The sequence below is a fragment of the Sycon ciliatum genome, chromosome 1 (assembly GCF_964019385.1).
Source record: "Sycon ciliatum chromosome 1, ocSycCili1.1, whole genome shotgun sequence".
NCBI classification, from domain to species: domain Eukaryota; kingdom Metazoa; phylum Porifera; class Calcarea; order Leucosolenida; family Sycettidae; genus Sycon; species Sycon ciliatum.
The window spans coordinates 95,730,635-95,742,831 of record NC_088643.1 but is presented as its reverse complement, the minus strand read 5'-3'; the positions used below and the strand labels follow the sequence as shown (position 1 = coordinate 95,742,831).

The following is a 12,197-nucleotide window of genomic DNA, read 5'->3' as shown; positions in this document are numbered from 1 at the left end:
ACATAACCCTTAGGTTTACTTGTCTGATGAGTGCTTTTGCACGAAACTCAAAGCAACAACGAATTTCTCGGCTGTCCATCATTTGATGACTTGTGTGTCATTGCTCCATCTTTGATGTTGAGCACCCTTTTCGCAGCTGCGGGACCTGATCTTAAACTGTAACCCTTAAGGCCGATTCACCATACAACTTCTTGCGACGCGACATGTGACTTGCGACAGCGACACACGGTTCACAATATTCTTCATGTTTGTTGCGACATCTGGATATCCTCATGAGCAAGTAGTACTATGCACGTGCACTGCACGTGCACCCAGGGTCGAAACTGTACTCCATTTGTGTATGTCGCGTGTCGCATGTCGCAAAAGTTGAACTTTCTTCAACTTTGACAGGTGCCTTGCGACAGCTCGCGACAGGCATTTTCTTGTCGCGACTGTCGCAAATCGTGTGCCGCGTCGCAGAAAGTTGTATTGTGAATCGCCCTTCAGGGTCTGTACCTTAGGGTGTGTACTGTTGGTTTTATCCTTTTCAAAGGGAGGTTCTACCGCACTTCTACTGGGAAACATGACTACTTCGAAGTAGCTTACATGGAGGCTGTCACCTCATGCTTCAGTGTGGAAACATGGCGAAGGATGAGAGAGAGAAAGAGATCAGACCATCATAAAAGAGTAAAAGACGTCAAGAGAAAGAGTACCTCAAAGTACTTGTAGGTTTTACGACATTACTGCAATCAAGACCACACAAGTCCCCGGGGAGCAATCAAGACCACACAAGTCCCCGGGGAGCAATCAAGACTATACAATAATAGTGAGGTTCTGCTATACGTGAAACGTAGAGAAATCGCGTAGAGAACAGGTGTCGGGGCTAGAGTCTACGGCTTCGCGTGTTTTGGGTCCAGATTTCTACGCGTAGATGAGGTTCTCCACGTTGTGGCACACGCAGAGAAAATGCGTACGGATCTGCTGGGTATCATTCAAATCAGGCAGAAAACTGCCAAATTTGGAACGGGAAATTCCCAGTACACATTCTACGTGATTTCCTTACGCAAGCGTAGAGCAGAACAGATTTCCTTTACGCTACAGGAACGTGAAGAGCGTCCCCGGGATTCTTCGCATCGCGTTCCCGTAACGTAGAGCAGAACATCACTAATACCGCCGCTTGAGACAAAAGTAACTAAATTTACTTTCAAGTATTGAAAATGAAACACACATGGTCTAGGCTACATCACCTATATCACCTAAAGCACAACTACGCCTGTGTGGCTGAACGGCCAATGTCTTTGCGATGGTATGCACCGTCAAATGTAACATGGCTAACACCATCATATGCCAACTTGATAGCTGCATCCAATGAGATGGCGGAGGAGGCTGAGACAGCTAAGACACGTCCGCCGCTTGTTACCAGCTTGCCGTCAGTTACCGATGTTCCAGCTTGGTACACCTGAAAAAAGTTCACAAAAAAGAGAACAAACACACATGGTTGGAAATATATCTGAATGACAGAACGGAGCACAGTGCACAGTCTACTCTCGATTAGGGCCCGGTCACACATGCACTCCAAATCCGCTGGCTCCACTGAAGAAAAGTTGCAGGAGCGGACCATAGCAACTGTGAAAAGTGGAACTACCATTTCAGCAAAAACTCAAATCCGCTGGCTCAAAATTCTTGAGAGCGGCACTCTCGCTTCTGCAGAAAAACCACGGTCTGCTGTACTCGTACGGTATAGGGACTTGCTACGAGAAATTTGTACGTGTAAGATGTACACGAAGTTGGTTGTTCCAACGAGTTCAGGACTAATACCGCCGAAGTCGCAACTTCTAAGTTGGTAAGATGTACATGGAAGATAGTCAATGACCTCATGGCTTTACCTCACCGTATGCACCACAGTCCACTTCACTCCCATTTCCCTGGCAAATACGAGTTTGCCCTGTCTGTGTGTGTGTGTGACCATACACACATGGTTCTGCTAGAGAGGTACAAGTGGAACCCCTGTGAATGTGTGATCGGGTCCATAGTAACACACCTTCAAACGATGCTCGGGGCGGTACAACTTTTAGAGGCCCATGTTGACTGCGTTTCCAACGTTTTTGGCAAGATAGAACTGTACCTGGCTGGTAGCACGGTTCATTGTCAAGGAATTCTCAACACCGTCTTCATCGAGTCATGTGTCTGTGGATAAGAGCAGTGAGACATTGTAGTCAAGAGTACTTTTGTCGGGGTCTTCTTGCTCATGGTTTGCGATTAGTGACAGTTTGCAGTATGCCCTAATTAGGGATGAAACGATTACACCCATTACTCGGAACTTACTCGTTATCTCTGTGATACTCGTTATGCTGTTATGAGTATGCACTACTTGTACATGTGCACAGTACAGACTGTACTAGCTAAGTCACACTGTCTGCATAGTCAACTCCAGCACGTGTCATCCAAGGTGACACAATTCACACCTTTTTCTAGTCACCTTCGCACTTTTGGGATCTGGTGTGCACACACCCCCCCCCCCCCTCCCCAGCAGTAAAACAAACTGGCTGTGCAGGATTTGTCAGCATTCGTGACACACATGTACAAGCGTATACAGTGAAACCTGTTTAAGGCGACCCCTCAAGGGACGAGAAAAAGTGGTCGCCGTGGCCAGGTGGTCTTCTTATCCAGGTTCAGTGGGTCATGTGACCATATCCACATGTGATACATCATTTTGATCAGTGCATCACAGTGCACACACCTATGCTACTCTAGCACGACTCATGTGCCTGGGGTCCTCAGACCTGTCAAATGCCGTGCATGCACCATGTACATCTACACTTCCTGCACTGATGTGTAGATCTACCATGCCTGGTGCACCATGCAATGCGTACATAGCACTGTGCAACGCGGTCGCGGGTGGGTGGTCGTCGGTCGCGTTGAGCGAGTGGTCGCCTTATCCGAGGTGTTTTGAACGTGAATGCATCCGTGACAAGGAAAAGTGGTCGCCATGGTCGAGTGGTCGCCATTACAGGTTTTACTGTATTCCTACTGCATTTTACTGTATAGTGTATACACAAGTCATTCATGCGCTATTATCATATCACCCCCCCCCCCCCCCCCCCGGAGACCAGTAAAATTAATTTGTCATACATATCCAGCATACTCGTTTTATGATAACTCGATCGTTAATAATAAACAGTACTCGATAAAAAGGCGACGAGGAGACAATAACTTTATCAATGCGATTAATAGTATTAGTGAAGCGGACATTACAAAATGATGAATGAGAATACATGTATCTAAAATGGTTGTTCCTAATCGATTTTCTTGAGACTATCATCAGGGAAAATCGTCTCACAATAGAGGCTATACGGAGAAACAAACTACTTATAGGTTATTGGATAGTAGGAAGTATACAAGGTGAGGTGTGAAAAAACTAAAGTGGGAGAGAAGACGAAAGAAATTAGAAGAAAAGATGTGAGAGTGTTCCCGACGGTGTGAGCTACTACATACGGTGAGTGAAATGAAGGCGTGGAAGCAGGTGAATGTGATAGAGTGAGGAACTGTGAGGTGTAGGTGTATGCGAATGAATACGTGTGTGAATGCTAGGTGAAGAGTTCCTCACTCTATCACATTCACCTGCTTCCACGCCTTCAGTTCACTCACCTTATGTAGTAGCTCACACCGTCGGGAACACTCTCACATCTTTTCTTCTAATTTCTTTCGTCTTCTCTCCCACTTTAGTTTTTTCACACCTCACCTTGTATACTTCCCACTATCCAATAACCTATAAGTAGTTTGTTTCTCCGTATAGCCTCTATTGTGAGACGATTTTCCCTGATGATAGTCTCAAGAAAATCGATTAGGAACAACCATTTTAGATACATGTATTCTCATTCATCATTTTGTAATGTCCGCTTCACTAATACTATTAATCGCATTGATAAAGTACTCGATAAGAAGAAATGGATGATCGTTTCATCCCTAGGGGCCCCTAATTCCTAGTCCAGTTAACCAATACTTTGAAGTACATGTATAAAATAAATCTAGACATACCCGAACACCGTCGATAGCTTCCGCTTCATCTATGCCAGTGATGCACCTTCCTTTGGGATATGATCCAGGGTATCCCTCACTTGCCAGGACAACAGCTGCAGCATGGCGCCCTTCATGCCATTCCGGTTCAGCCTCAGGCAGCTTGCCATCAACACACGCCAGTAACGTGTCGTAGAGATCGCTCTTTAGAAGCGGCAGAATGACCTGTTCACAAAGCACATGTACACATAAGCGTTGATACATGCACCCTGGCACAGGATAAAATTGAATTATGAAAAACTTAGTACTTTGAAGTACACACAAGGTTTAGAAACCAGGAAACGGTTGACGGGCCTATTTCTCCTCATGGTGGCTGTAGCGAATAATGCCAAACATTGTCTTCTAGCGAGAAATGATGCTGCATTGGCGTATGTACATCATTCTCTGATAGTAGGACAAAGATAGCAAAGAGACAGATATGATGCAATAGTTTGCCAGAGATATTACTAACCTGAGCTTCCGGGTCACCAAAGCGGCAGTTGAATTCCAGCACCTTGGGCCCATCCTTGGTCAACATCAGTCCCGTATACAAAGCACCAACGTACGGACAGCCTTCCTCCCGCATACCGTCAACTGCTTTCTGGACAATGTCCCGCTTGATGACATCCATGACCGACGTTGTGACCTGCCATTGGAAACAAGCACAGTAACACACAGTTAGAGAGTACTTCACCCCATTGAGTACACCAAATTGACCAAATCAAATAGTATGTCATGAGTCCTACAGGCAAACATTTGTGTGCCTGTTTGTCTTTAGTCGATCTCATGTAATAAGGCAACACTGCCTGTTTGTTATTCGACGTTAAATAAACCAATCCAATCCAATCCAAACACATGTAATCAGGAACTACATGCGCAGTGTACTATAGTATCATCCACAAAACAGCAAGTATCTATCTTATAAATATGTGTATGAGAGAGTGCAGAAGTCAAGTCAATGTTGGAAAAGGCATCAACACAGAGCAGAAAAACCAATTTTCACGGCTTGTGTGAGAGTGAAGACCAAAGGTGGCATTTGCTGCACCCACGTTACTTTCCGACTGGTGAGAAGTCGCAGCACAACCAAAGAAAGACACGAGCCTGGAGCCCTCTGTTTGTCGGTCATGGTCTCAGAACATTCAAGTCACTTCACTTCAAGATGGTCTTCCAGTGTATTGCGGAATTTGGCAAGCACTGAAGTTGACTAAACTAATGATCAATTCATGAACTTTGACAGGCTATTGTAGTCATGATCCAGCGGCTTTTATTCCCCAAGTTATGCAAGCTATGCCGAAGTTTATACTTTATAGCATAATGTGTATGCGTCATGTACATCTGTGTGCCGCTTGTAGATGTGTGTGTGTACGTGTGTGTGCGTGCGTGCGTGTGTGTGTATGCGTCATGTATATCCGTGTGCCATGCAGGGGCGTGCGCAAGAATTTGACGAGGTGGGTCACGCGTGGGCCGCCCTAGCTCCAACACCTGGTAGAACAGAGCCAGCCGCCGTCAAGAGGCTTAGGTCTCGGGCGAGTGCCTGCAAAACCTGGCGGAGGTCAGCGTCACAAAAAAAGGCTTTAATAGGTGAATATCAGGATAGCAGTCACATAGACTAACCTGAGGGCACGGTGCGTAAGCACCCATCCCACCAGTGTTGGGACCTGTGTTGCCTTCACGAAGAGCCTTGTGATCTTGTGCAGGTGGCATGCACACGGCATGGCGGCCATCGCAAAAACTCAACACCTACACCAACACACACAGCAAAACATCACACCAAACCAGCAAGATCTCAGTTTGTGGCAATCTGATGTATAGCAAAAATTGAAAATGCTCAAAAGATGGAAATGTCATCAACAACAGTAAAAAAAACCTCCAAAAGAGCCTTACTGAGAATTCTTCACCAACCAGTCGCTCCTCCAGCACCACAATCTCACCAGCAGAACCGAACTTGCTTTCCTACAACACATTACAAGACAAAAGAAAGCATCTACAACTGTTTCAATGTACCACCAGGTACGGTGAGTAAGTGCTTGTCAGACAGCAACTGTAACTCCAGGTCTTTGCGATAAGGTTTGCCTTCAGTTCGTCCATTGGAACTACTTCTGGGAGGCGACCATTCGAAAGTGGGGCTGGAAATGGAATTTCAAGGCAGCTTTCCATCTGATAGCTGGCAATTGGTCTGATCATTGCCTATTTTGCTACCATGGCTATCCAGAGTCGTCATGGCAACTGTTTCAATCTACTTCTACTACGAATTGGCTTTCTCCAAATCTGCAAGGCACCTCTCCCCTTCTTACTCTTCTGGCATTCATGCATCTGCTACACTTTGTGTTGCTGGATCACACCACTTTCTAAGCCTCGGCTCCAAATCCAGCCACTCCACATTTAAACTGTATGTCACAGATACGTCACCACTTCAAATTTCATAAGAGTACACAGTTTCGACAGGGGGTACATGACGAACATAGCACCACAGCCTCACCGGGCTCCTCGGGCCAGTAACATTCGACTCGGCACCCAGAAGATTAGACGTCCTGAAGTTTCCATTTCAGTTTCGTACCTCCCCAGGCTCCAGTATGATACACCTACCTGGAGAATTGACCTGACAGCATCCTTCGCTTGTTCCTTGTCCTCGGCCACAATCACTCCCTTTCCAGCAGCTAAGCCACTGGCCTTCACAACCAAGCACTCATAATCAGCCGTGTCTATGTGCCTACATGCACTCTCCACGTCAGTGAAACTCTCCCAGCGGGCAGTTGGAATGTTATGCCGTGTCATGAATGACTTAGACCAGGCTTTGCTTGCTTCTATTTGTGCAGCTGCTGCTGACGGTCCAAAACACTTCACGTTTGCTTTTCCCAGGGTGTCAGCGATTCCTGCTGCAAGTGGTGCTTCTGGACCAATCACAGTCAAAGATACAGAATTTTCTTGGCACCAAATAGCAATTCCATCAGGATTGGAAGCCGTGATGCTTGAGGTATTCACCAATTTCCCTTTCGTCGTGCCAGGATTTCCAGGGGCCACGTACACTTTCCCAATTTTCGGAGATAAAGCCAGGCATGATGCAAGCACATGCTCCCGACCTCCGTTGCCAACAACGAGTACTGCGTCCGACATGATGCACTAACAATATTGCCAACACAGCAATGCAGCCACTGAGTCAGTAAATAAAAATAATTAATTGTGAATGTATTATATTAAAACTTGAAAAAGACAAAAAGGTCGAAATGAAGATGAGATTGAGAAAGCACTGCATGCACATGCACCGTTCCGATCGCGATATCCGCTAATGCGGCGCTATCGATTATAATCCAACTCACCACGTGTGCATGACCGGCCTAGCGCCTGCTACATGCAGCGCATATGCAGGCCATACGAACTTCGCGCGTTAGCGCCCTTTTCGAGCATTTTCGTGCAAAGAGCTCGTAAAAGCGTGCACGTGCACCTGACGTGATCGATCGAGCTCCAAAAATATGCAAAATGGCGTCATAAAGCCTAGCCCGCGCGAAAAACCTTATTTTTGCATGCGCGTGGTTTCAAATTCTCGACATTAGATTTGTGCGCTTGAGCATTTATTTTCCTTTTGTTTTGAGCTAGCTCAATTGTCGGGCGATGAATGTTCTTCCTTCGCCGTTCGATTTGCTTTGAAGTGGCAATGAAGGTTCGGCACAATGGCGACCAGGAAAGTGAAGGGGAACGATGCAGACCTATCAAATGTCGTGTTCGAAACCTCAGAGGAAGTGCAAGTTACACCGACCTTTGATAGTATGGGTCTACGTGAGGAACTTTTGCGAGGAATTTATGCTTACGGCTTTGAGAAGCCATCTGCTATTCAGCAACGGTCCATCAAACCAATAACCAGTGGAAGAGATGTGATTGCGCAGGCACAGTCCGGTACTGGAAAGACAGCTACTTTCTCAATCTCTTCATTGCAGATTTTGGACACCCAGCTTCGTGAAACGCAGGTTCTAGCCCTCTCACCGACTCGTGAGTTGGCAACACAGATTCAGAGAGTGGTTTTAGCACTTGGAGACCATATGAATGTGCAGTGTCATTCGTGCATTGGTGGTACCAATGTTGGAGAGGATATCCGGAAGCTAGAGTATGGCCAGCACATAGTGTCTGGAACGCCGGGCCGCGTTCGTGACATGATTTCTCGCCGTGCATTGCGTACTCGCTCCATCAAGATGTTGGTATTGGATGAGGCTGATGAGATGTTGAACAAAGGATTCAAGGAGCAGATCTACGAGGTGTACCGTTATTTGCCACCAGGCACGCAAGTCGTTCTTATCAGCGCTACCCTTCCTCATGAGATTCTTGAAATGACCCACAAGTTTATGAGCAATCCCATTCGCATTCTCGTAAAGCGTGATGAACTGACCCTGGAGGGTATCAAGCAGTTCTTTGTTGCCGTCGAGAGAGAGGAATGGAAGTTCGATACTCTGTGTGATTTGTACGACACACTCACCATTACACAGGCCGTCATCTTCTGCAACACCAAGAGAAAGGTTGATTGGCTGACGGAGAAGATGGTGGAGGCCAACTTCACAGTAGCATCAATGCATGGAGACATGCCACAGAAAGAGAGGGAAGCCATCATGAAGAAGTTCCGAGCTGGTGACAGCCGTGTCTTGATTTCAACAGATGTCTGGGCACGAGGTCTTGATGTGCAGCAAGTATCGCTGGTGATCAACTACGATCTGCCCAACAACCGTGAGTTGTACATCCATCGCATCGGTCGATCAGGTCGCTACGGTCGCAAGGGTGTTGCCATCAACTTTGTGAAGAGTGATGACATCCGCATTCTCCGTGATATCGAGCAGTACTACAGTACGCAAATTGATGAAATGCCAATGAATGTTGCCGATCTCATCTAGTTTTTCCACACAGGTATGGCGAGTTTGTTCCACATCATAGTCTTGTAGCATAGGCATCTGACAGTAGAGTTGGCTTCGATTTGCATGAACTGTATCTTTTTACTTTTATGTCTCTTCTCATCTTTTCTCACAGACATCCATGAAATGTGTCGTACTTGAAAATTCCGTTGTTTTATAAAACTTGCATGAAGTTAAAAAGTGATGATTGTAACGTTTTGTACATACATCGTGTGTAACACGTAAGCCAAGATTGGACCATGTGTGTTGTGATTTGTGTGCAATGCGGTGATCAGCGTGTACCTTAATGCCTGTAAAAGGGCCGTCAGAACCAGAATCAGAGTGTGGCACTTCCAGTTGAATGACGCTGGAAGAGGTAATGTGGGATTTGGATTTGCAATGCATGACATTTACTGGCTTTGGTCTTTCGACTTTTATATAGTGGTGTATAACTGTAGGAATATCGCCGTGACAGCATTCACAATAACTCATTCGACCTGCACAGTCTTGGCTTCATATACACTGTACTAGTCCAGTGCCTATTATCGTACAGGTAGAGATCGGCTATACTATCGTACAGGTAGAGATCGGCTATACTATCGTACAGGTAGAGATCGGCTATACTAAGGTTGACGGCAGTATGTCGCTTAAAATGTTAGTAGCTGCACTGTACAACAGTGTAACAAGCGGCTACATTTGTTGCAACTCTGGAGTTCCATGCTCAGTACCGCAATCATCAAGCAATGGTTGCCCGATGTCAGTGATGATTGCGGTACTGAGCATGAATAGCCGTGTTGTTCTGTTGCACTCTGTAGTCCGCTCTGCCTCATCCGCGGCATTGGAGCACCCTGGGTGCATCTTCCAGCAAAAACTACCTTTCTACTCAAATAATTAGAGAGGTAGTGAGGAAACCTTATAGTACGTACGTGTACTGTAAATTGAGAAACTTTCGCTAGAGATTAAATTTCGCTATTTTCGCGACCACCACACATTCGCGGATATAATTCGCTGCGAACCTCTCCGTACATTGATTGTAGACAGTGCAATATCCGACTGAAGAGATAGAATCGCAAACGTTTCTCATCGTGAATCAGCTCAATCTATGAAAACGCTAAAATTAATGTGCCAAGTGTTTCACTATACATATTGCACTGCTTCCCCAAGAAGCTCATCGCTGATTGTAACATCAAAGTCCATGTTGGAAATGTCTGCCATCTTTGGTCTTTGCAAAGGGGAGACCGGCTCCATTGTGGAAGTTCTGTTTTTCTTTTCTTTTTTGCCTTCCTTGCCACATGTACCTACAGTACCAGATCTACACGTATATTGAAAGATTAGCCCTGTGTCGTTAAAGACGATATCTTGTTCATTTCCCCAGGCGCGCTAGGCAATATGGTCAATTTCTCTCTAAAAAATATTTTATATTAATTTTGTGGACGACCCTGTAGCGCTTTTGGATGTTAGCGTTTTCTTTTCTCACTCGGCTTCGAGCTTCATCACGGAGAGTATGGTAGATCTGTTTTCTCTTGCAAGTGTCTGGTCTTGGCTTCATCATTCATGTATGCATGCCGTACACCTGCTTGCCCCCCCCCTTCATCAAGTAACGGTAGTTCACCAGGTTCACTACTACCACTAGCAAGAGTACATAACCCCCCTCTTGCTAGTACTAGTAGTACAGTACAGTAGTAGTTGTCAAGCAGCTGCTTGACCCCCCCCCCCCCCCCCCTCCTCCATGCATCACCGTAGATCTACGGCGTGTACGTGACAAGGGGTACTAGTACCGCGTACCGCGTACCGGGTATGCATGGTACGCACGTCATTGAAAAGGAAGTCGTCAAAATAATTAATTATTTTGACGACTTCCACATGCCAGTGATGCCACATGCACGTCAGATGAGTCATGGCATAAATATTTTGTCTGATTGTATTTTGCTCAAGATCACTCTTCATTTGAAATTCCCTCTGAGACTCTCTCTTTCTTGCACTAGTTCAAGTGAACCTATTAATTTTATATATTCGCTGCGTTTGGCACTTGGTCTGCGTGTCTAGAAGACAACATCATCCACAGCTGCGAGAATGCTTTCTACGTCGAAGGTAATTACTCTGCTGTCAACAACTATCACAGTTTTGGCTCTGGTTTAGGCCTACTCCAATTTGATGTAATCTCTGCACCATCTCCAGTTACCCTGGCGATCAGTTTCCTTCTTTGGATGCCGAAGTTTGTCAGCTATCGCAGACGTCCAGGTAATGCCACGTTGCACAGCTGTTCTTTCCTTGGAAGCAATGAGTACAATCGATCACGTACATGTACGCCATTGCCCATTGGAGCTATGACAGTATACATACAAGTGGAATCCTGACAATTCGAACCCAAACTGCCGGGCGAAAACTTCTAATTATCTAGACATTGTAATTATCCAAACATCTACCCACAACACAATATAGACAGGTGTCTAAGATCCGCAGGCTGCGTATAGTGCTCTATTCCAGCGGACAGGGCCAGTAATACAATTCACCGACAGCAACAGTGCAACCAGGTCTTCCCTGCCATTACTCGGAGTTTCATGTCTGAAAAACCCCCGATGAGTGTTTTCAGACACGAAACTCAGAGTAACGTCGAGGAAGGACCTGGTTGCACTGTTGCTGTTCATGAATTGCACACCACAATATATTGGCTGCTAGTGCTCGCAGTGTCACACAGAGTTGCAACATGCGCTGTAGACACAGGTTTTCCGCACTGTAAACTGGCCGATCCCAGCCAGCATGTGCACACTGAACTGATCAGTACAGTGTTCAGTGAACTTGGTATTACGTTTTGCAAACTTTGAACTATCAGTAGGTATGACTATCCCACACACTTTCTATGTAAGCGGGCTCCGTGGCACTTCTAATTAGGTGTGCATTCCTATTTCAATGTTTGAATGATCAGACATTCTGTGGGAATCACATTGGCTGAAATTGGTCGAATTATCAAGATGCCACCTGTACAGTAGAGTGGCATGTCGAAGAACATGGAACCCAAAAACACGCATGGAATACTGTAAAAGCCATTATTCTAACGAGGCGCATATATAACGATTTCCCAAAATTGACTAGTTTACGTGTACCGAAGGTAACGATTCTCACTCATTCTCAACGCTCAATAGTACAGTATATGTATCGACAAGAGTACATAAACCAGAGTGTGCAACTCGGGATGGTTCCTGTGGGAGCGTAATTCGTGCAGTACGTCATTTCTGACGGCATGGTAAGCCACAGCTACGGTGAAAAGTTGCGTAACCAGTCGCGGTGGTG

General features: G+C 45.8%; 3 protein-coding genes across 4 annotated transcripts in view; 2 read left to right on the top strand and 1 right to left on the bottom strand.

Moving 5' to 3' along the window:
* Positions 1 to 577: 577 nt before the first annotated feature.
* LOC135806670 (trifunctional purine biosynthetic protein adenosine-3-like) lies at positions 578 to 7,216 on the bottom strand. 2 transcript variants are annotated; one of them, XM_065320898.1, is made up of 6 exons: positions 6,622 to 7,215; positions 5,920 to 5,988; positions 5,650 to 5,775; positions 4,508 to 4,681; positions 4,018 to 4,221; positions 578 to 1,438 (listed from the first exon to the last, which is right to left on the bottom strand). In XM_065320898.1, the coding sequence occupies exons 1-6, from the start codon at positions 7,147 to 7,149 to the stop codon at positions 1,247 to 1,249; spliced, it is 1,293 nt and encodes a 430-aa protein (XP_065176970.1). In that variant the 5' UTR covers positions 7,150 to 7,215; the 3' UTR covers positions 578 to 1,246. The 2 variants fall into 2 exon arrangements, with proteins under 2 accessions (XP_065176970.1, XP_065176971.1); XM_065320899.1 differs by lacking the exon at positions 578 to 1,438 and adding an exon at positions 1,565 to 2,166 and having other exon boundaries at positions 6,622 to 7,216.
* Positions 7,217 to 7,613: 397 nt separating this feature from the next.
* LOC135806671 (eukaryotic initiation factor 4A-III) lies at positions 7,614 to 9,169 on the top strand. Its single transcript, XM_065320901.1, has one exon. It carries the CDS (start codon positions 7,704 to 7,706, stop codon positions 8,907 to 8,909), a length of 1,206 nt encoding a protein of 401 aa, XP_065176973.1. The 5' UTR covers positions 7,614 to 7,703; the 3' UTR covers positions 8,910 to 9,169.
* A 1,670-nt stretch (positions 9,170 to 10,839) lies between these two features.
* LOC135806669 (branched-chain-amino-acid aminotransferase-like) overlaps positions 10,840 to 12,197 on the top strand; it is a 15,524-nt gene continuing 14,166 nt past the window's right edge. The window contains exons 1-2 of the mRNA XM_065320897.1: positions 10,840 to 10,997; positions 11,085 to 11,147. Of these exons, the coding sequence (XP_065176969.1) occupies positions 10,980 to 10,997; positions 11,085 to 11,147 (81 nt within the window). The 5' untranslated portion in view covers positions 10,840 to 10,979. The remainder of the gene's footprint in view (positions 10,998 to 11,084; positions 11,148 to 12,197) is intronic.